Below are 23,823 nucleotides of genomic sequence, written 5' to 3' on the forward strand. Positions count from 1 at the left end.
TACGTTGTTAATCTCTGTATAGTGGAAAAAGAGGGAAATTAACCAATACTTTTTGGTTTTCAAAACAAACACATTTTTTACAAACATTAAATTTAAAGTCATCCCTTTGTTTTTTTCAAATAAACATCAACTACGTGGTACAGTCACCTATATCCCAGGAGGGAAAACAAGATCACGTAAGTAACATAGAGCATCAATTAACTATATATATATATATATATCAATACTGATTTATGTTTCAGATGATATAGATATTTTTTCTTGCTTTAACAACTTCCGTTTATTTATCAAAAGATGTCATTTTGAACAAAAAGAAATATATAAGATATAATCAATACCTAAAGTAAATATTAGATTAAAACAAAACTTTAATCAAATGATCATAAATCACTAAATCAATAGAGAGAAAAAACAGCATAGAAACATAAAAATTTATAGTACAAATGAGTTGGAAATAAAATATCAAATGTGAAATGAATTCATGTTAATGTAAATTATAAGTCAAATTTATTTGATTGATTAAAAGTTATGTAAGAGGTATGGTAAATGTTAATTTATACAAAAATCTTTGGAGATAAGTATACACAATATTGATATTTTTTTAAAAAAAATCAAGATTGCTTGATACAATAATGATCATTCACCATTTGTTGAGAGTTGGTTTACTATCACTCTGGTCGATGGATAATTTAGTTAGATCTCAAAACTAAATGAAATTTCGATTTTTGATTAAAGTATATCATTTTCAATCAGTAGGCCATATATTCGTAACAGGATACGTTAACTATAATTTGGGCAATCCCTATAGCTAAATTTATAACTAAGAACTAAATACACAAATTTGTGTTTGAAAAATGAGTCACAGTGTGGTGTGTGTTACTTATATTGACATAAGTAGTATATGTTGTTAGTCGTGAACAGAAGGTCTGGCAGCAGAAAGACAAAAGGATCGAACAATAAAAAATGGAACAGGATGCAATTTGTATGAAAATGCAAGAACAATGAAGTCTGGGTCATTTTGAGACAATTGGTGGACATTTTGCAAATTAAGCATTTACTTGATGATTGTTAGATTTTATTACCAAGTCCTGTAATTTTGTGTTAAATACATTCGATTGTCCCCACTGGTGTTCTTGTTCACTACAACAGTATTGTTATTAGAATATAAACATTTTTTTAAAATATATAGTTCAAATCACAAACCATAAAAACAATTGCAAAGTCTTTTTCTACTGCAAAAAAGGGAAATTTCAAACAACAGAAAATGATAAATGTCATCGTTCGTGATTGTCACACGCTGAACGTTTTATAATAAATCAACCCTACAGGATGAACATATTCAAGCAGAAAATCTAAAATTTTATCGAATAAAATTTAGTCTTTTCATACAAACATAAATTGTTAGTACATGTATCACAAGGTCTACATAGAATCCTTCAAATCGAATTTCAGGTAATTAGGACACACTGACCGTCAAAAAAAACATCGCATATAATAAAAGCAGTTGGTCAAGCGCTGATTTGCATAGAAAAGTTGAAATTCACTGTCATTCATTTAGGTATTGAGATCAGAGAATCTGCAGAAACTGTCATGTTCGTGCACCAAAATGCGAACTAAACTATACTTCACTAGCCTTAACGACAGGTCGTAAAGCAAGGTCTATTTTCATTCGTGGAATAATGATTGATAACTTAGTGGGTAGCCATGATATATATATATATATATAAAATGTTATTTCTAATTTTACAAATCTATTCGAGACTACTGAGTGAAATTTTTTTAAATTTACCAAGATTGAAATATTCGGTAAAATGTGGGCAAAATATCGATTTAGAGCCGATTTTACACGTTATGAGTAACAAAGATGATTCCTAGTGGTCGAAAATCGTTATACAAACAACTAATATAGTGAACAGTAAGACAATCAATACAAATAAACTGAAAAGTAAGATAGTTTCAATGACAGAACTAATGCCCTCAATTTATAAGTTGTAAGGTGGTTTAGACGACAAAAATTTACTGCACAGATATTTAGAACGGTAAATTTCTAGTCTAACAACATTTAAGAAATGGAATGCACTAGAAATTGCTTCATGTTACAGCACAGCACTGTAGTGGTTAATTTAAAACCACTCAGCAATTTGCTCTCACAACACAACACAAAATTGAACCTAGAACCTCCACACTTCTATTTCATTAGAACACTGAGTCGAAATTTAATAGAATATATTTTTAACGTCAGTCATTTTGTGATATAGTGAATTTTTTTGTCACTCTAAAATCAGTAAACTTCGTATTCATAAATCGATGCTTCAAACAGATATCTTTGTGATCAAGATTACTTATAAAGGGTACAAAATATTATTAGAAAAACGCCGTGATTTGTTCCCAACTGAGATGTATATTGATGCTCCAGCGCGACACATCCCTACACTCTACAAATCCATGATAATTTAGGATCAGACAAAAAGGGATGGTAAGTATTTGAAACACTTCATCGCTGTTATTCAGGAATGTAAATGATCAATCTCTATTGGGATATAAGCATCCCATTAGATCTACATTACCATGTAGTCAAAGGTTTTACTAAAGTTGGACAGTGACTAGCAGTGGAATCCAGAACAAGTGTGTCGTCCAATTTGAGATTTGTCTGGATGCACCTTCGGCCCAACATTAATATTAATATTGAAACCCGAACCCACTACCTTTTGTTTTAAACGTTGAGTTATCCACTAAGCCACTAACTTGTCTAGAAGATGCAAAGGAATTGAGACCGAAGGCCCTGGGTTCGAATCCCGTGAGCAGGATCGTGGATACGCACTGCTGAGGAGTCCCACAATAAGACGAAACGGCTGTCCAGTGCTTCCAGGTTTCCAAAGGTGGTCTAACATCAAACGGTTCATGATCTCAACCAAAAAAAGAATTGATAGGAGTTTGAAGTATCTGTTATCATTCAGGAGTGAAATTAAAATCTTAGGTAGGTTACCATCTTCAACACCGAAAATTTCAAGTAGGCACGTGAATATTATTTAGGTGAAAAGAATGTGTATAGTAAAATGGTTCAGTGTATATGCTACATTGAAAATATAAGCTGAGTGTAAATAAACCCAATTAACTTGTTACAGCCTATATATATATATATATATATATATATATACCTTAATTCTTAGTACATTTAAGAAGGTTTAACAGTGGAACTTAACTGACCGAATACATTCAACGAAGAAAAAGATCCAAATAATAAATATTTCAGAAAGTTAAATTAAACTAAAATTTGATTTTTTGTTAAAACATACATTTATCTATAGAGTAAGTTAATTATTTTGAACCAGTATTTAACGAAATCACAAACAAACAGAAAATCTTTTACGATACACTTCATAAAATAGTAAACGTACAAACACACATCCACATATCAACGCATACACAAATGTAGATTTTTTAAAAACACAATAAATAATAATAATTATTATTATTAGTAGTAGTAGCAGTAGCATAATGGATGATACTAATTATTTATTAAAGATATGAATTATTATTTTTTGTGCTCAAAATGTTAAATAAACAAAAACTTCCATTATTTATGCATGTTGATATCATTCACCGAATTGAATATTTCAATATTTAAGAGAAGCAAAAGACCACAGCGACATTACATCACAGTAATAAAAACACAGAAATATGTATGAAATATGGATTGAAGAAGAAGTTCTACAAAATATAACAGATAGTATAATAATATTGGGTAGAGATAGTTAGCTAGATAAATAAGTAGTAATGACGCCCATTTGTTCATCTAAACAAACAATAAAAGAGGATTGAATGATTTACAAAGCGTATACCGAAGAGACAAAACAAGTTGACAAAATGGCAATAAGATATTTTCTCACTAATACTACTATTGTTACTGACACCACTTACTGTACGTTAAAGGCATACAAGAAAACACAAAGAATGCCATACAAGAAAAATAATGGAATTTTATGGTAATAATAGTGGACTGTGAATAAAATGTACACATATCGTGTATCTGCGAACTGTCTTTTTCGTTAATTGGTTAGAGTTCGAGATTTGAAACAATTATAAGTAGACACCTGATTACGAAAATATTGATTTAGATGTACACACCCACAGATACATGCATACATAGATAACAGTATGGGTCAGAAAAACGAGGAAAATAGATTAAAACACTTGGTAAATTTGTAGATAAAATCTTAAAGCAACTTAAAAGCTTTACATTTTGATGAAATATCTATCCATTCAACTGAATAGCGAAAGCACTCACGCTTATCATCATATCAGTGAGTAAACACTTGTTAGGACCGAAATAAATAGCAGGACGCAGTGCAACAACCTTAAATTTATTGTCATAAGCTATGATGAAATATATATGGAAATTTTCTATTTCCCTCAGAAAAAACCCATTTTTTATATTTGTGTGTTTAGGCATAATTATCATCACCAATGATATCTTTATAAAAAAATAATCGAACAGTCGAGATTTGATGAAGAACGCGAAAATAACACAAAAATAGTGCTTAGTGAAGCTATACACAAATTTGAATGGTATGTTACATAATTATGTAACATGAGAGAAGGAATGAAGGTTTAAATGAAAACAGCATACACACACACAGAAAACGTTTACATCAAAAGTGAGTAGAAAGTGATAAAATACACTTCATGTAGTGGGTGCTTGTGTAGACGCGAAAAAAGGTTTCGAATTCAATTATTAATTATGACAACTTGGAGGTGTAATACATCGAGCATCATCTTCTTCATCTCCATCTTCTAAATCTAATGGTTTTTGAATAATATCTTTATCATCAATTGAATAAGTTGAAAATCGTTTCTCTGATGAAGATATCCGACTATTATCAGCAGATAAAGAAGGGATTGTATGATAATAGTAAGGATTTTGTTGTGGACTTACAGCAGCTGGGTAAGTTGGCTTTACAAAATGATCACTATTTAAAGATGATGTTGTTGGTGTAGAAGGAGAGTTTGAAGTATGAACTGAATGTGCCTCTGAAGTGTTTACATTACTGATTGGAGAGTAACAACGACCAGAACAATTACGTAAGCTCACCACATGGTTAGGATTATGCAATGAAGTTGAGACTAACCGACCACTTGTTACAGATGTAGAATCAGTCGAAAAAGGACTAGTTAATGGTTGACCACATTCCCGACAAACTCGTGTACCTGAATGACCACTCACACCAGCAGCTACAGCAACAGCAAATGCATGGCCAGGACCATACAATGACGAAGATGTACCACCACCAGACGTCCAAGGAGCAGGAACAGGGGGTTGAAATGGAGATGTACAATCAGAAATCGTCCTTAAGCGAGTGGAACGACTAGCTTCATTAAACTGTCTATTAAAAATAAAGGCAAACATTATAAGTATATTTTCATAACTAATCGAAAGCTATGCACAGAACTAATTAAGTGTGCAAATTTACGTAAATCAGCGATTTAGATGATAAAATTAGAATTCCATTCATTGAACACATTATCTCTGGTTGATTTAGCATGAATCTACAAAATTCCTCAAATCGTTAAATAAAATATGCCTAAATACAACACTGAATACAGTAGGCTAACGAACAGTCATAACGTAATCCATGTGCTATTTAAAAAAAGTAAGTTATATATTTTATTTGAGCACATTCTGTAGAAGTTGCACAACCTTGTATTGTTGCCATTTATGCTAATATAACCTAGTGTTGGAATTTTTCGTTACATCAACATATGTATAGGAGTGTATAGCTTAATAAAACGTTTGCTGACAAGAGGTTCCCTAACTAAATTTCATGTTTCTAATACTTTAGTAGAGACTATAGAAGCATAAATATACAGCCAATGGACTTTACCTTTCATCTTCCATTTCCAAACTTGATTCGCTTTCACTCAAATGTCTAGACAATGCCTCACGTCTTTCTTTTTCAACTTGAAGCAATTTTCGCAAACGACGGTTTTCCTCAGCAACTGATTTTTCCTCTGATTCATACTGAGGCATCTTACAAGCAGACTCCGCTTCATAGCGTTGAAGTAATTGGCGTAGACGACAAACTTCATCACGCAATCGATTAACGTATGATGTCGAAATCACATGAGCAGAAGTACTAAGAACGACATCTGATGACTGATTAGGAGTAAACGACTCTTGAGAAATGACCACTTTATGCACAGAGCAAGGTGTTGAAGGACTTCTTAAAGAGTGTGAGTGACTTGGAGTAGTTGGGAGTGATTGCAGACCAACACTTCCACATGGACTAGCTGCACCACTTGCATTAGGATCTGCAAGCAAGAAATATTTAAGATACAATAAAAACAATCATTGAGTAACGTTAAAGTGATGCATTTAAGTCTAATCAAGCATGAAAATTATTAACGTACCCAAGTGCCAAGGCTTTATTTACTGAATCACTTGAATATCGTATGATTATGTGTTATTCAAATCAAATTTGCTAGGTTAACTAAAAAACAGGACGTTAAGGTCATCATCATCCTACACTGAATATCAACTAAACAATATAATCATATTACAGCAAGAACTGATCATAAAAATACACATCACTTAACAATAAAACTTTTAATGAGACCAAAGTTATTTTTGATTCCTTATTAAATATTTTTTCAAAGCGAAATATGTAAGACACGTTCTATATAAGATAAAAGAACTACATATTTAAAAGGAATAAAGAAAGGAAGCAAAATCCACAACTATTCACAAGTGCTGCGTAGTTTTAGTCGATGGCCTTAAATTCGGTAATGATAACTCATAATAATAATAATGACACTTATATTATGGTTTTCAGATGTGGAAAATCTTTCGACTCAACTAGCGCATTTATAATCATAAACGTGTAATTCGTACTATTATTACATGTGACTAGCTAGCTAACTAATACAGCAGTGACCAACCACAAGGATGTTTTAATACTGTACAAACGGGTGGCTACCAGAACTCAGTAGTTAAGTGGATAACGCGACGGTGTTTGAAACGAACGGTACTGGGTTCAAGTTCTGGAGTGCACATCAACTCAGAGATGCAGGCACATCCGGCTGATGAGTCCCAAATAGGAAGAAACGCGCGTACTGGATTCCACGGCTAGCCACTATCCATATTTGCTTATAAAGCTTGCGACTTAAGGTAATATGGAGGCAGTCAGCAAAGGATGCACATATGCTAACAAGAGACTGATCAATTCCAGTCCTCAACAACAATGGGAAGACACAAGCAAACAACACCAAGTTGATTTAAGAGTGAGTTTTTTTAAACTATTTAATTTGATACCTTTTATCCTACATTGTTGATATCAGAAGGACAACAATTAAAAAGCTCCTTTGATTCAGTTATCAAAAGTTCTACAGTCCCCATTTTCATGTCTTTAAACAAACCAGTTATGTATATAATAATAATGACAGAGTAATACAGCTAACGTAGTTGGTTTTATTGATGTTTTTCTACTTGAGAGGTGATATTATCCGGTAGCCTAAACTATGGCAGGTGAAGTAGGAGCTTAAACTTGAAATCGAATGCTTTGATCGATAAGAAGATACACTTAAATAAAACACCACAGCCAACTACATTTGAACGATCGGTCATATAACCGAGAAACGACTAGTCTAAAACTAATAAAAGTATCTACGCTTATTTTAGCGCTGGTTAAGAAACACTCCAAAGTTTATTTGTAGCTCGTTAGCAATATTTTTTGACAGTAACTGAGCTGTACATACTGAAAAACACAATGACTAAAGTACAAAAAATGTACACATAATAATTCACGATAAAGATATTAATTAAGATATATTAGTATTAAGCTTAGCCATAGAATTTGATAAAAAAAATTTCAAAATAAATATGTCTAGCAATTTTTATGAGGGTTTGTGTTTTTCATAGGTTATTGATAATCGTCTCTCAATTGTTGTTATTTAACATTTCTATTGAATGAATGGGCTTAAGATTGCCTTTCAGTTACTTAGTTAGTTAGTCAGTCAGACACAAGCAACGCAGAACCTGAGACATATGTATGCATTAGTTTAAGTTGACATATCGTATTAGGACACCAAGATGCAACTATTAAGACAATAGCAGAGCAGTAGAAGTAGGAATAGTACTAATGGTAGTAGAAAGTATTCAGCATATACAGTATGATTCAATAAGGAATTCGTAGAATAAGAAGTGTAAGCTAATCTTAACACTCAAAACCTAAAGAACAAAGAGTGAATGCACCTGAGTCATTGCAAACGATTCTGAACCGCGTTACCGAAAGTTTCCAACCATTAGTTATGATAATCAACGGGTTCGAATCAGGTAGTCTGCACTTTCCTATAAGGTGTAGTCCAACAGATAATGGGCTACTTGTAATTAAAAATTCATTGTATTTTCAAGTAATTACTAGCAATGAGATCTAGAATACATATTTCATTCAAATGATAGTTTAACTGGATTCAGTTTGTGATGTAAAATACTTTCGAATATAATTACCCAATGCATCGATATCCATGGGACTTTGAGGTGGTAGTGTAAATGGTGCGCCATTACATTCAGATACATTGGATTTCGAGGTCAAATCGTTGGGGATAGAAGAACACTGACTTGATTGTGGAGCTTTTTCCTCACTACCGGATGAGATAGATATTCTACCAGGAGAAACAGGACACGTAACAGCAGAAAAAGAGGTACCGATTGAACTAGATGAAGCATGCGGTAGGTGGCTGTGTTGTCTGAAAGAGCTACGAAGACTACCGGGTCCACTACTGATAGGACGGGGAACTGTTGAACTGTTATTAGGTATACCATCTGAAATAGTGGCAAGGTTTTGGGCACTTGAAAGGCTGGGCAGTGGAGCTCCAACGGATTCCAGTTTCTCCTGGAAAAATAGAAAATAATTTATTTAACAATACTTACAATAGCAGAACAGGTTTTTCAACGATTGATTATATGAAAGTAACCAATATAGAGAGCTGTTTGTCGATGTACTGCTACATGTCGACTTAACTCCATGAAGCTATGATGTGTAATGCTATGTATCAAAGACAAAAATCAACTGTACCTCGGCAAACAAGTACAGAATTACATTGTCAGCTTTTAGTTACAATTTTAATGTGATGAGAAACGGAATAATCGAACTGGCTATAACAAAGTAAATAAAGGATTCGAACCTGTAACCTACTGGTTTAAAGTTAGTTGCATTATTCACTAAGTCACTGCTTCACGGTGGAGATTCTAGCTGCCAAATGACTGCACTGAAGTATCAACTGTCCCATAATTTTTTTATTATAGCATTGTATCCAAATTTGATAACACTGATGAAGTAACAGATTTTCTTGTTCAAGACTGTAATTAGTAGTACAGATTAGAAATACTTTAAATAGTATCTGTAACCTTTAAAAAAGTAGATAGGAGAAAATGCTAGGACTAAACATGAAGTAAACCGGTTCAGTGACCTATTATGATATGGTATATATCACCAAAGCCTATGCCAAACTATTACACCTAATAATCGATAGGAAGAAGGAAGCTTAACCGTTTTGTTGCAAGATTTACACGCAAAAAAGCATAAAACGGAAATTTCGAGTCACACACCATCGAACAAAACAAATAAGTGTTATTTTGCATAGGTAAAATTAGAAATCTAAATTAGTAGTATAAAAAGGAATGGTACAAAACGGTGAAATCATTCGAATATATCAATAACACCATAAACTTTTTAAGTAGAAACAATAATATAATTGATTTAATTGACATTTTCGAAAGGCATCATAAAGACGGATATGCATTATCATTACATTAAGTGTTTGCATTGTATGCGCGATTATCAGCATATAGAATGACTTTACAAAAAGTCATTACAGTATTCAAACAATGCTTATTTCACTCACGTTTTCATGGTACCAAAATTGAAAGAAATACAACATGGAAGGAATCATCAAACCAATAAATCAAGGTTAAGAGATAATAGTGATAGAGAGAGAATGTAGATTACATCTAAATACACAGAGGATTAAACATGACTTTATTAAACTATGTGGAACTTAGAAACAAACGGTACAACAAACTAAAACATGGCATATAATTAAATAGATAAATATGAACTAGACAAAAAGTTTACTAATATTCGTCATAACAACAATCTCATTTGTCAGTGAACAGAAAATTCCTTACGAAGTACGATAGCGTAGACTAATGGCTTTTCTTAAGAGGTTTAATGAAAATATTCAACATTTCATATAATAAAAAATAATAATAAAATTCACACACTAACTCGTAATATTTTCTTTTCAGATTCAAGCTTTTCCATCTTTTTCCATAATCTGTTCACTAAAGCTTCCTGTTCCTGCTCAAGTGCATTCTCTAATTCAATTTTCTCTCTGCGTAAGCGATCCAAACAATCCTGTTTGTGATTCATATCCGTTTCTAGTTTTTCGATTCGTCTCATTAATTTGCTGACCTGGAGGAAGATAAATTTTTTACAAATTATATCAATAACGAACATAGTTTCAACACAGATGGATAAAAAAAATAGTAAGAATATATGTTCAAAATTAGGACATTTTCACTGTTAAAACAAGGACTTTTATTAGCCTAAAAGCGGAATTCATTAGAAATCAATACAGAGTAAACAACCACACAAAACCAGAAAAGTAGAAGTAACATAACTCATTTACAAAGTACAAGTTTATGTACGTTTTGAAACATACGTGTGAGGGCTGGTGACATTAAATATCTACCCAATCCGAAGTGACCAACTACTCGAAAATTTAGCGCTTTAACCATTAGGCCATAGCTTATTCATTTTGCACTTAACAAGTGCTTAGGTCTATCGGAGAACATCTATACATGCTGTGATGAGATTACCATAACACTAAAAATATTACATGCAATCATTATGGACACAAATTCAGAAGCACAAACAATATATTTTCGGTAATTTTTGACTGTTCTCACTTTCTTATCTCTTAATATTTTATTATGTATACTAGAAGCCAGAACCAAAGTAAGACTAAAATATTTGGGTTTAGATATGGAATTTTCAGTGAGATGCTTTTAACGCGGCTATACAGAATGTACAAAGTAGCAAACAGATTAGCATGAGAAATGGTGTTTGGATATAAACCTAGGAACAAGAACATAATTATATTTCACTAACATAACAAACATCATAAAACGCGATTTTCAACTCAGAAACAAAGATAACTCGTGTTTTTCCAGGCTACTTAAACATGATGGAAAAGATTTAACTGAACGCTGAAGCAATAAGCCTGATCATGATATATTAATTACGAGAAACTTTGTGATTATATATATATTGCCTCACCACAAAAAGATGTCAAAAACCAATTATACTAGTGAAATCTACCTGATTTTCTTGTTCGCGAGCTAAAGTACGCTCCAGTGCAACTTTTTCTTGTCTGAGTTGTGTGAATTTACGATTAAGCTCATTGGTAAGACATTCTTCTTCCTGTTCATAGTTTAATGCGAGTGATTCTTTCTCTTTTTTTAACTCAGTGATCTTTTTCAACAAAGTATTGCTAATATATTCCTCTTCCTGTTCTGCTTTCGCTTGCTATGAAACAAGTATACGTGATAGTTACAGAACTTACTATACTAACACTATTACGCCTCAGTTGCTGATTTAAGTCGTTCAGACCTTTGATCTTGAGTTTCAAAGTTTCTACCTCAGTTTTTAAAACTCGATTTTCTTGCTGTAAAGATTCGATACGTCGTAAAATCTGTTCATTTGTAACCAATGAGTCTTTGGTACCATCAACGGAACTCGCATCAGATTCCAGTTCTAATTCAGAAGCACTATCTGCCATTACTAAGAAAGATAAGTAATATCGAACAAGAATATAATACACATTTATCTGAATTATGAGAGAATAGATATATGTTTGTACACAAAACTCATAAAAAGAAGACGTTATTGTACTACACTGCGTATAGTAAGTGACGACCAAACCTAAATCAAAACATAATAACAACACTCGAGTGATTAAACGCTATATTTTACTTTATTGCTTATCAAATCCAGAATTTAACGGGAGCAAGTGACGTACTGATTGCTGGTGATAACTGACTATTTGAACTATATGACGGATAGAGTATATCTCACTAGTTTATTTTCATTTACTGGAAACTGTCTTACTTCCATTTGTAGACCCCAAAACCGGTCTTAACTGGAAAGAGTTTCAGTCTATCTTGATTTATTAAAATCCCACTTATCAAAAGTTAATTTCCAACCCCAGACTCCAATCAAACATTGAGAAAACGTGTGCAATATAAGCCCGTGAATCAGAGACTTGTGGTTGCAATTTTAATACAACTATGGAAACGCCGAAATATGATTTGGCTCATAATGAAGTTACTTCAAACAAAAGAAACATTTGTGCTACTCGACTTAATATTAGCACCTTGTAAGCTAGTAAAATGTCTACAATTGAACGTAGTGGTTCCGTAGAAAGTGGACAGTTTGTATTTCTCGACGTAACGTCAGACAGTCGTGCAACTAGTCTCGTTTAAGAAGATATTGCTCACCATCGCCATGTCTCTACAAAAGTGAGGGTGAAAACAAACATTTGGTGCTTGGATCGGGTTTGTTGATACAGAAATCTAGGCCGAATATTTGAAGGTGACCCCAGAAAAATCATCTATGGTGTTCGAACAGCTGAGTAGTACAACAGACGTTGAAAAAATTACGATGAACTGAAAAGAATAACATGAATGAATTTCTATGCCAGTCAGTCAGTCAGTCAGTAACAACGTAGAACTTCGTACGTACGTACGTACGTACATCAGTTCGAGTTGCCACACCACATTAGCACAGAGATACAGTTGTCGATTCAAATCCCATAGTGGTAGACGTGATAAGAGTATAAGCAGTAATCGGGAAGATTAGGGTTTGGAGATGTTATTTAAAGAATATAATAAAGTGAAATAAATTTGGAAAGAGGAAAAAAGGGACATGAAGAATTCAGAAGATTAGAATTTGGGAGAACACAGAGAGTGGATGCACCTGCGCCATTGCAAACGCGAACAGCTAGAAAGTAATTTGGGATGGTGATAATGACTCGTCAATTTATCGGCCTAAACCTAATTACGTTAAAATAAAACAGGTTTAGTGCTAGATGTGATTCCATTGGAAATCATACATTTTGGTTGCACGGTGCTACCAAATATATCACAAAATCAAAGTCGTTGACAATCACGTTGAATATTTCTAAACAGTAAAACATATTTGGGGATGAGCAACCTGTAATTTGCCCCCAAATGCTCTCACATAGCCACGCGTATATAGCCACTGTCAGGGAAGTCCTGCTCACTGACTTCCCGTGACGGGGGTATTGTTTACAAAATTGAGAGGACGAAAAGCGAATGTTCGACGCTTTAACCGGGTTGGTGGACACGAAGAGTCCACCTAGGGGAGTTGGAAAACCCTGATTCCAAATTAACGGTGCACATGGTCTCCGGGAACCTAGAGGAATAAATGGCGTATGAACCAATTATCGGTCACCGGCTACAATCGGACTGCATCTGACGTTGCTCCACTGCCTCATGGATCAGACCTTAAGGTCGAAGGCTCCGATCGTGGCCCCCTAAGAAAACCACCTGCCTCGGTTTGGGCACCCGGGCAGTATCATACCCCACACACAAGTCAAGTGACTTATGTGGCGTATATGCATTAGGTGCCCCTTTGTACCAATATCTGTGTTCAAACAAACAAATAAATAAATAACGCGTAATTTAATAGTCTTTTAAGGTGCAAAAACATGATATTCCTATCCATCCTATTACTACCTGCTTCAGTTTGGGCACCCGGGCAGTATCACAGCCCTCACACATATCAAATGAGATTTGTGGCGCATATGTATTTGGTGCCTCTTTGTACCAATATCTATGTGTTAAATAAAATATAAATATCTTATTACTAGATGATTTCCCTTTTTCATACCTTAGAAAATTGGTAATCTATTTATTTGGAGCACTTTTCAACGCCCCATTTGTCAACGGTAGTAAAAACATGTACCTGATAACCTACCCTAAAGTGCAGTTTCAGCTGAGCTAAAAATCGCATCGATCTGTATTTCACTCATGACAAAAGACGTAAATCAATAGTATAAAACGAGAAAACAGGTCAAAAAAATAATACAGAAACAAATAACGGGAGATTTTGGAGTGGATTCTTCCAACTATATTGATATGATTTTGTCATGATATATAAATTCGCGAATCATATATTTATACCTTGCACTAACTACACCTTCCTATGCAAGTCGTCATTATCGTAGTTCATAGACACTAAATTATACAGACGAAAATACGAAGCAACATACTTTTCCCCCCATGTGTATTCAGATATACCACACATAGCATGATAAAAAACCGTACACAAAACATTTGTACCTTTACAGAAACTAAGCGAAAAAGAAAGGCATATCTCTCAATAATTAAAGTGGTCTAAATGATTGACTATCTTACTCTGTGTTTTTGAGTCAGGTGTTTATGTATACTGTATTTTGAACAACATGTTTGAAAAGTGGGGACGGCACCTTAAAATTTGTTCAAAATAATCGGGAAACACAATCATTTTGGTACCCTCGCACAATAAAAATATTTCCCCTGTACATCTTTTCTAACAAAGAATGTTCATGGAAGAGAGCAATGTTCACCAATCAAAAATCTCACATAACTAGTCCGTGTCGCTTTAAAGCTGGCTTGGAAGTATGAGCGAAGTAATTGAGCGCCCTAATCAACTCCGGTGGGTTTTGAAGTTAGATACTGAGTATTAGGTAAGGATGCCAAATCGGTTGATAAGGCAATGGATCTATATAATTCAAGGTGGTTGGAACATATATTACGCATCCACAACAACCATTTACCTCGACAGGCGATGTCTGTTTGTCTAGAAGTAGATTGGAAAAAGTTAAGGGCTATCAAATGAAGACATGACATCATTCTGTAGTCACTGACTCTTGGTTCGAACCATGGTGATAGATGTAGATTACCTAGTTAGAGTTCACGAGGTTATCACAATTGATGGTTGTAAATGTTGGGTGACGCTGTACAAAATCAGTCTTAATGGCACAAATGTAGTTACTTTCGGTCTTCATTTAGATCTTAATAATTATCCTGAGTTTTTCCATTACACAAGCCCATATTTTCTTCTTGAATTATGTCATCCATATTTACTCTTTTCTACTACCACCAATAATGTTGCTACTTCTACAATTCTGCCATTTTGCTGTGCTGATGAGCTGTGGCGACTCGGATCGATGTACATATGCCCCAGACTTTTTGTTAGATATGACTAACTGACTGACTAGTCAGCGTGCCCATAAGTTTGATTTTAGTTCTCAGGACCGAAAGCATCGGCTGGAAAGTACCGTGTTTTGGGATTCAAAACGAGAAACAAAACATATTGATTTTACATCTTACATCAGTTTGACTAAACATTAATCCTTTGTCTTTCATCTCCATAATGAACAGAAACACTAAATACTTATTTAATCTTCGATTTTATATTCGTTTACTTAAGAGTTCAGTAAGATGAGTTTTCCTCTGAATTAATGGTACCGAAAAGAATATATTTTGATGATATCATTTAAGAAGCCTTGGTTGTCTAACTAATCCTAGACCGACTAAATGAACATTTGTTATTAGGAGTAAGGCATTAGCTGATTGGAAATATTTATAGATACTTATGGATTATATGAATCAGAATAAACAAAATCGACTTTAGGTAGGTGTATCTTTTATCACTAGTGTGAGTTACACTACAGTCTAAGAAAACCACCGCAGTCGAACCCACTTTTGAAATTCATCATTCCTTGTCATTACTTATGAGTTTTACGCGTTACCCACTATATTCCCCCGTAAATAAGGTCCGAACGACCAATTAGATGAGTATACAATTTTGCTAGCGAAATACGGAAAGCTGGCAGATCACTACTTGAAATGTGATTATGCAACACTGAAGGACATTTCTAACTAAATATTTGGCACTTAGGGGGAGTAATTGGTTATTTCAGTCTATTATAGATAAAATAAGACCTGGTACGGATGCATAGCACAACTGACTGACCAAGTAGATGTAAGTGTACAAAAAACATGAACGGGTTAAATAAAAACTAGCTAACGTTACTGAGCCTAAAAATATTAGAAACATGACAATATAGAGACGAGAAGCACGAACAAGAGTGATATCACTTGATCACGACACAGTAAAATACAACTTATTAGAGACAAACGGAATTGAAGATGAAATTGAGCTGATTCGGTTAAAGGAGAGCAAAGGATGAGTCAACAGGTTTTGAACTTTCCCCAATGTTGCCAACTACATAAAATATGAGAATCCTGACCGGGAAAATCGTAGATACTACCACGGCTACCAAATGATAGAAGCAGAATATGCCGAGGACCCTAAGTAAGTTATCAGACAGAAAGAAAATAATGCAGTTATGGAACGAGGTAAAACAAACTAATAAAATGACAACGGATGAACAGCCTTGACGACACCAATTAATGTTTACATGCTAAATTATTTGCTAAAGCGAACAAAAGAAAAGGTTAGGGCTAAGAAATAGAAGACAGGGTAAGGTCGACAGATATGGAGGGTTCGGGATAGGACACAAGGTTAGTAGTAAAGCTTGGAGTTTGGATTTAAATGTTAGAGGTAGTAGTTGGAGATAAGACGGTTTGTGTTCGGTGGAATTAGTTAATGTTAGAGTGCGGAAACCTTTTTAGGGACACAAACAACTGACTGTGCCTCGAATCGCATCGGGTAAGGTCAGTGAGAGATTGACATCTTAGATACAATGTATTTCAGAAGCAGGTGTTTTTTGTAACTTAGCTTACTAAGTGGCAAGACCATAATTTTAGGACGGACAAGCCAAATATGAGAGCGGTCACTGGGTTTTGGCGCAATATTTATTCATCCATACAGCTTAATGACATTCTGACATTATACCTGATGCCAGTTAGTAATGAAAAAACCCTAACTGTAATTTGTTACTCTAATTTAAACACCGAGTCATAATTCATTACACCAATTTGTAACCTAGATAAGTGGATAGTTTCTCGAGGCCGCTACAATACCACTCGAAGGTCGTCCATAAATTACAGTTTCGCCAGTACATCATATATCACACTGGTTCGTCAGTATGGTATACTTTATGAGTCTAACACGAAGCAAAATAATGACATAGTTTCGCCGACATCTACTTCTTCCCAGAGTTACCCACAATGCCAATCAGCACTTTGAAAAATCAGTGATCAAGCTTGGGAATTACATGACTGATGTGTATCCAAGATAAATTTCTGAATAATTATGAACAGTCAGTGGGGATGAACAGACAAGTCACTATCTGCGAAGTAGTGAGTTAACAACTTGTAAGTAAAACACTGTCCCACAAACAGTTGATCTGTCTACAAAAATTATGTCAAATGAATGTTTGTAGAGGAACATATACATACTTCTGCAAGAATACATATAAATTAACTACATGGATAACAGGATCATGAAGTGGCCACTTAATAACCCGGATTATTAAGTTGTAGCAGGTTTGCTTTTTCGACGAATCTCTGTGAGATTCGAATTATATGAGTAGTACCGAGCATTATTTCATAACAAGAGAATAAAAACAAATGCCACTACAGCTTACCGAAGTGTAACGCGGTAGGTCAAACTAATGTTACACTTCGTACGCATTCGAAATCATACGTTACCAATCCCCAGTTACCATTTTAAGACTATCCTAGTCTTTTGTCATTTTTCAATAGTTCCGATCACTTTAACTCTTAAATGTTAGTGCGCCACGTGCTACTTAGCCGTCAAGTTTTCTTCATGATTCCCTCACATATTGGAATGAAAAGGTTCGATGAAATATTTTTATGATGACTGATAAGTTGAGCAGTACGTGATCTAGACTGATCAGTTTTCTGTAAGAGATTAGCTGTACGGTTTACCGAAACTTGCACCGTCGTTGAGGGCCACTCAACAGTCTTTAGACACGGATTTGTCCAGTCGAACTTCAGAGGTCAGATTCGGGGCCAAAGACTGATGGAACTATTTATTTTATGCTAAGCCGTGTCATCCGATCGATTCCTAAATGAATGTTCTCGCGTAAACTATTGTTAACCTTTTCTCCGTGTTAAATGTTAAGTATCTATTTTCTCAGTTGTTTCAAGTTCATCTTTGAGAATTCCGTGGTTGGGACCAATAACACTAGAAGACCTCCACAGTCCATAATTCACAGTTTGCCTGAGAGTTCCTGGCCAGAATTGTATACAGCCTGACTATTCAGTCACATAACCATTTTCTGATTTTACTTAAGGAATATATTTCACATAATTCCCCGTTGTTTGTAAGAACGACATCATCTTAAGTAGATTTAAGGACAAGCATAGGCGTAAAAATGTACACCTGACGTACCCAGAAAGAAGAAGTCAAGTTTTCTACCTGTAAAGTACAGAAAAATAGGAAGGATATGGTCTTCTCAAGCATATCACCTACATTATTCAGTACCGAACAACACATATGAGATCATCTACGTGAAATAGAACACGAGAGAGCATATTCTAAATCTGGACAGATGTTTCGTGGGTTAAGATCAGTAGACAAAGAAACTTCTACCCGGAGGAGGCAACGAGGACTCTTATTTCATCTTTCAAAAGGAGACTTGACATACTATTTGGTTTCATGGGTACCAAAACGAATCGCCCCATATATCATCCTTCTCATTCATCGATATCTATCTCCTCCAAGTTCAGGAAGAACATAACAAAACTTATGACTGAATAACCAAAATCACATTCCTACTACTCATTTCATGTTTCATGGGACAAATAATTTTATATTTCCTCTCATCGTAGTTTGAAGTAAACTTTGCTTGCACATAACTGATTTGGTGGGCAACGTTTGTGAGCTTAGAGACATTTGATTGCTTAACATCAACAAACTGAATTAAACTAGGAATAGTCTACAAATTATAGTACGATGACGTTCAATTTAACTGTAGATCATGCGTCTCTACTACTTGAGAATGCTTTACTATCCTTGAGAACCTATTGAATTATAACGAACGAACAATGGTAACAAGGGAACCACATGCAGCTAAACATCCATTGTCTTTATCAGTAACAGTCTGAGTGTATAAATTTATGACGCCTGTGTTTGGATTATCCGTCTTGATGAGGAAGCAATCTCAGTGAGAACTATGTAAAATGGCTTGATAGTATGCTATCCACCACACGTACATTTGTCAGCAAACCAACCCACTGCTTGAGGGATTTGCTTTAAAGAATATAGATCAGAGTTGATCAAGGAAAGTCAATCCCTTAAGAGTTTTTATAACTATCACGTCCGTCCTTAGGCACTTTATCGAAATGTTTTAAGTCCGATTATGGAACTGTTCGACACAACCTATAGACAAACTTCACGAACGGTTGACGAACGAAACCCTCATTTCGAAGGGGGCGAGACGTGTGTCTGTGAGTTAGAAGTTCATTTGACTCCCAGTGTTCAGTGCTTGCTCAACACCTAACATTTTCAATCCATTTATTCGGTGAGAACTCCACAGTAAAGTATAACTCTCACTAGAGATTTCACTTCATTCCATAATAAACCATTTTTCACTTTACTTTCCAGCGATTTCGGATGCGCTACTGTGGTGTTCATGGGAGACATGTGCACAAATATAACTTGAGTTGATTTAAATGAAGTCTCTGAAGAAGCGTATGCTTTTATATTTAGCACCGGTACACTAAATGAAAGGAAAGATATTAAGTATTGCGCCTTTATTAAACACTAGAAAGTCATGGTTATTTTCACACCTCCTGAGACATACTAAAGTCCAAATTGAGGAGTCAATCTCAAAGAAGAAATCATTAAACGCGCTTAACCAAACGTGAGGAGTAATTTCACAGCCATTGAAAAGCAATTAGATAGGGGAACATCAAGTTAGGCATACTAATTGCTCTCTTCTCATGCAAGTGGGCAGTTTGAGAGAACTTACTGAGGATTTGAAAAGAAGTGGACATTTCGGGAACGAACATGTATTAAAGTGGTGCGCTGTTTGAAAACAATACCATTATAAACCATCTAGATGTCATATTCATCACTTAACTTGGTTGAACGTTTGACAATGAGTTTATGTGATGACCACTTATTTTAACCTGTATCATATCCGCCGATATGCGTTGTGTGCGAACAAGAAGAAAATTGAATACTGGTCAATAGTATCTCGAACAATCTCAACGATTACCATTGCTAATCATTGCCCTAATTTATACTAGGTAACCATCAATCCATAATTCACTTCAGATGGTTGTTTCTGCATTTTTACAGATTGATTCCAATTTCCATAGTCCCAGTATCTGGATAGAGAGTGTGGTCGATATAATGAAATTACGACCTAGGCGTAAGAATATGTACAATAATCACTATTCACTGTAAAATAATGGGCCTTTTGTCTGTTTATTCACTCTTCTGAAAGTGTTGGCTGTATTCTAGAATTAAATGTCTTTCTGTGATAAGTAAAGTGACCAGCTCATTGTTTACTGACCCTCTAGTTAGGGGAATGTTACTATGTTTACGATGGTAGGGAGCACATTCCCTAGTCAGCTTGAAGCCAAATAATTGTCTAAATTGTGGGCGTACATGCTACGTCAATCACAATGTAATCTTTAATGATCAATAAATTTGAAAACACGGACGATTGGACAAACTCAATTTCATCTAATTGGCAGATTTACGTCCTTCTATACACCGCACGATGTTTTTCGAAGTCACTTACATTAGGCGATATCAAAGCACAACAGTTTTACCTGGTTTGGTTAGTTTAAAGAGACTCCCGGCATTCAAAGTTTGACAACGCCTTTACCTGTAAATCATAGCTACATCATTCTTGGGTAAAAGCTAAGCAAAAAGCAGAGTGAAAGACTAAATAAATAAAAAGGCTCAATAAAAGAATTTGGAGGGACTTATAGATTGTTCGTTTTATTACAATCTGATCATAAAAGACTATCCTTACAGAATGAAAAATCGCGGGGAAAGCAGATCAGTTTTATTCTTTGATGTCGATAAGTAATAACAGTGGTAACATTTGTAATGTTGTGTATACCCAATTAGGTAAGATGATAGCTTCTAAAATTAATTGTGTGGAGAACCAAGCACGATGTATTTTTATTAATGGGGTAGAAGATTTGAGGTGGTATATGTAGTGTTTTGAGACAGACTATGACGTAAGCTAGATACTGATTTGTGTTACGGATAAAGATGTCACAAGTATTTGGAGTTTGATAACGCCTTAAACAGAAACACCTTTACACGAGAAATATACCAACCCAGTCGAATCAGAATTCATGAACGAAGATGTTCAAAGATATATTTGATAGGCAATCAATATATCGGGAACTGATTATCCAGGGTTGACTAGTGGTTGTAAGAAAAGTTTAGCACAGCGTATCTGATGCAAATGAGTGACTGGGAGTCTTCTCAACTAGGTTAGTCCAGTAAAATATATAGTGGTCAGCAACAAATATCGAAGGATTTCAGATCTTTTTTGGGATTTATTTACCGCTACAGATTATTCCCTCTTGGTGACGTAGTAGTAAACCTAAGACATAGCCAGCTGGACATTTAAACTCAACGAGTTTGTTGTTGGTAAACACTCTTTTGGCGGCTTGCTATGTTCAGCAGCGTCTAGTCGTCCTCCCTTACTATTACGGACCATGTGATACAATGTAGTAATGAAAAACAAGTAAAATAAATATTTTGGTTCTTCGTCATCTTTATCGGTTTTTCATCTTTTGGAGAAGATTAAGGATCCACGAATTCTCCTGTGAGTCGGAGTGTCGTTCCATAAGCGAGTGGAGCCGCAATGTATCCAATGTCAGCTCTCACAGCATTGCGAATATCTAGTAAGACGAGTGGAAGAGCGTCGGTCCATTGTGAAATGTTTGCAGCTGATAGTGAAGCTTTTAGTTGTCGGCGAAAGCGCTCTACCAACCCGACTGCTTGCGGTCGTTAGGAATCGTGTAATTTCTAATACTGTAGTGAGAAAACGGAAAAGTCCGGAATCAAACTTGCGTCCATGGTATTTTAGTGTTAGTTAAAGGGCAGCCAAACCTTTTTACCCACCGTTCGACGAAGGCGCTAACCACTGTTTCAGCAGTAATATTGTTCACGTGTACTAATTCTGGCCATCGTGTGAAACGGTCTACATAAGTTAAGAGATAAGGATATCCACTAGAACCTAGTAAAAATCCAACTTAATCCAGATGGACATGATCGAAACGAGCGTCGGAATTTTCGAATTAGCCCAATAGACAATTGTTGTGTATAATTACTTTAGATTTCTAGCAGCTTACACAGAAGTGTGCCCATTTCCTCACGTCCTGACGCATACCAGGCCTGAAAAATCGTTCTGCTATGCGCTTAATGAGTGCACGTAGACGTAGCCTTCATTGATTTCAGCAAAGCTTTTGACAAGGTCCCGCACAACCGGCTGTTATATAAGTTAAGAAATGTCGGGATTGGAGGCGATCTATTTATGTGGATAAAAGACTTCTTAGTTGAGCGTCAACAAAGAGTTCGGGTGGACTCAAAGTTATCTTGCTGGGAAACTGTGCTTAGTGGAGTGCCCCAGAGTACAGTTTTGCGGCCAGTGCTATTCCTCTTGTATGTAAGTGACCTTCTTCGTCTCCTATCATCATCGATCTTGCTATATGCTGACGATGTCAAGATGTGGAGAACGATACGATGTAAGGGTGATAGCTTAGAACGTCAAAATGACCTGAAGAAATTATCTGAATGGTCTCAAACATGACAGTTGCCGATAAATACTTCCAAGTGTGTTGTGATGCATATCGGTCATCAAGGTACAGATACATACACGATGAACAGCACTGAGCTACCTGTTGTCCATACACATAATGACTTAGGAGTCTTCGTTAGCCGAGACTTAGAGACTACTGCACACTGCCGTACAACAGCCGCCAAAGGACTTAGGACCTTATGGTCAATACGTAGGGCTTTTAGTCATGTCGACGTTAAGACGTTTTTGATTTTGTATACAGTGTTCGTACGTCCTAAACTTGAGTACTGCATACAAGCGGCTAGCCCCTGCTTAAAAAAAGACAATGAGCTTCTGGAAAAGGTTCAGAGAACGGCGACTAAACTGATTCCCGGAATAGCGAAGCTTCCGTATGAAGTTCGACTGGCCAAGCTGAACCTTTTCCTGTTGTCATATCGCAGAACTAGAGGCGACTTGATTACAGTCTACAAATTGCTTGGTGATAAATTTGCACATAATATGCCCCCATTTTTCTTGTCTTCCGAAACAGAGAATTTACGAGGACACTCCAAAAAAGTTCATAAGCCGAGAACAAATTACTTGTCAGCTGACTATCGACTTCCCCATCGAATCGTCAACGAGAAGAACTCTTCACCTCAACACGTAGTTGAGGCTCCATCCGTCGACTTTTTCAAAAGAAAGTTGGATCAACTGAGAGACCACCGTTGCAAGGACTAACATAGGACATCAAGCCTCCTGTCCTTTCCAAACTGAAACGCTGCTGCATGGGCCAGTTCATGGAATATGATTAATTGATGCGCGTTGGTTGTCCTTGACCTTGACGAGGACCAGTGATTTCATCGATATTCAATGATCCGACCGAAGGATGACTTGGCTAGGGCTCGGTGGAACTTCAACGGCCCTACAATGGAGTCTATCCATCTGTATTTAAAATATCTCTTGTCACCCCCTGATTCAAAACGGGATCACGTAGTGATATTACTAACTATA

At 35.5% G+C, this 23,823-nt stretch overlaps 1 protein-coding gene across 1 annotated transcript; it reads right to left on the minus strand.

The window, feature by feature from the left end:
• Positions 1-3,297: 3,297 nt before the first annotated feature.
• CCDC6 (Coiled-coil domain-containing protein 6) lies at positions 3,298-17,772 on the minus strand. Its single transcript, XM_012943330.3, has 7 exons — positions 17,680-17,772; positions 11,623-11,840; positions 11,379-11,585; positions 10,284-10,469; positions 8,504-8,888; positions 5,883-6,309; positions 3,298-5,384 (listed from the first exon to the last, which is right to left on the minus strand). The coding sequence occupies exons 2-7, from the start codon at positions 11,836-11,838 to the stop codon at positions 4,736-4,738; spliced, it is 2,070 nt and encodes a 689-aa protein (XP_012798784.1). The 5' UTR covers positions 11,839-11,840; positions 17,680-17,772; the 3' UTR covers positions 3,298-4,735.
• Positions 17,773-23,823: the final 6,051 nt, after the last annotated feature.

This window comes from Schistosoma haematobium, chromosome ZW, assembly GCF_000699445.3.
Source record: "Schistosoma haematobium chromosome ZW, whole genome shotgun sequence".
Classification (NCBI taxonomy): domain Eukaryota; kingdom Metazoa; phylum Platyhelminthes; class Trematoda; order Strigeidida; family Schistosomatidae; genus Schistosoma; species Schistosoma haematobium.

What these genes read in the sequence shown, in the direction of transcription:
- CCDC6 (XM_012943330.3), bottom strand. Translation starts at nt 11,838, where the DNA reads ATGGCAGATAGTGCTTCTGAATTAGAACTGGAATCTGATGCGAGTTCC. An exon ending in GGCGTAATAGTGTTAGTATA is followed by an intron (nt 11,586 to 11,622) that starts GTAAGTTCTGTA and finishes CTTGTTTCATAG; the next exon opens with CAAGCGAAAGCAGAACAGGA. An exon ending in CTGAAAAGAAAATATTACGA is followed by an intron (nt 8,889 to 10,283) that starts GTTAGTGTGTGA and finishes CTATTTTTCCAG; the next exon opens with GAGAAACTGGAATCCGTTGG.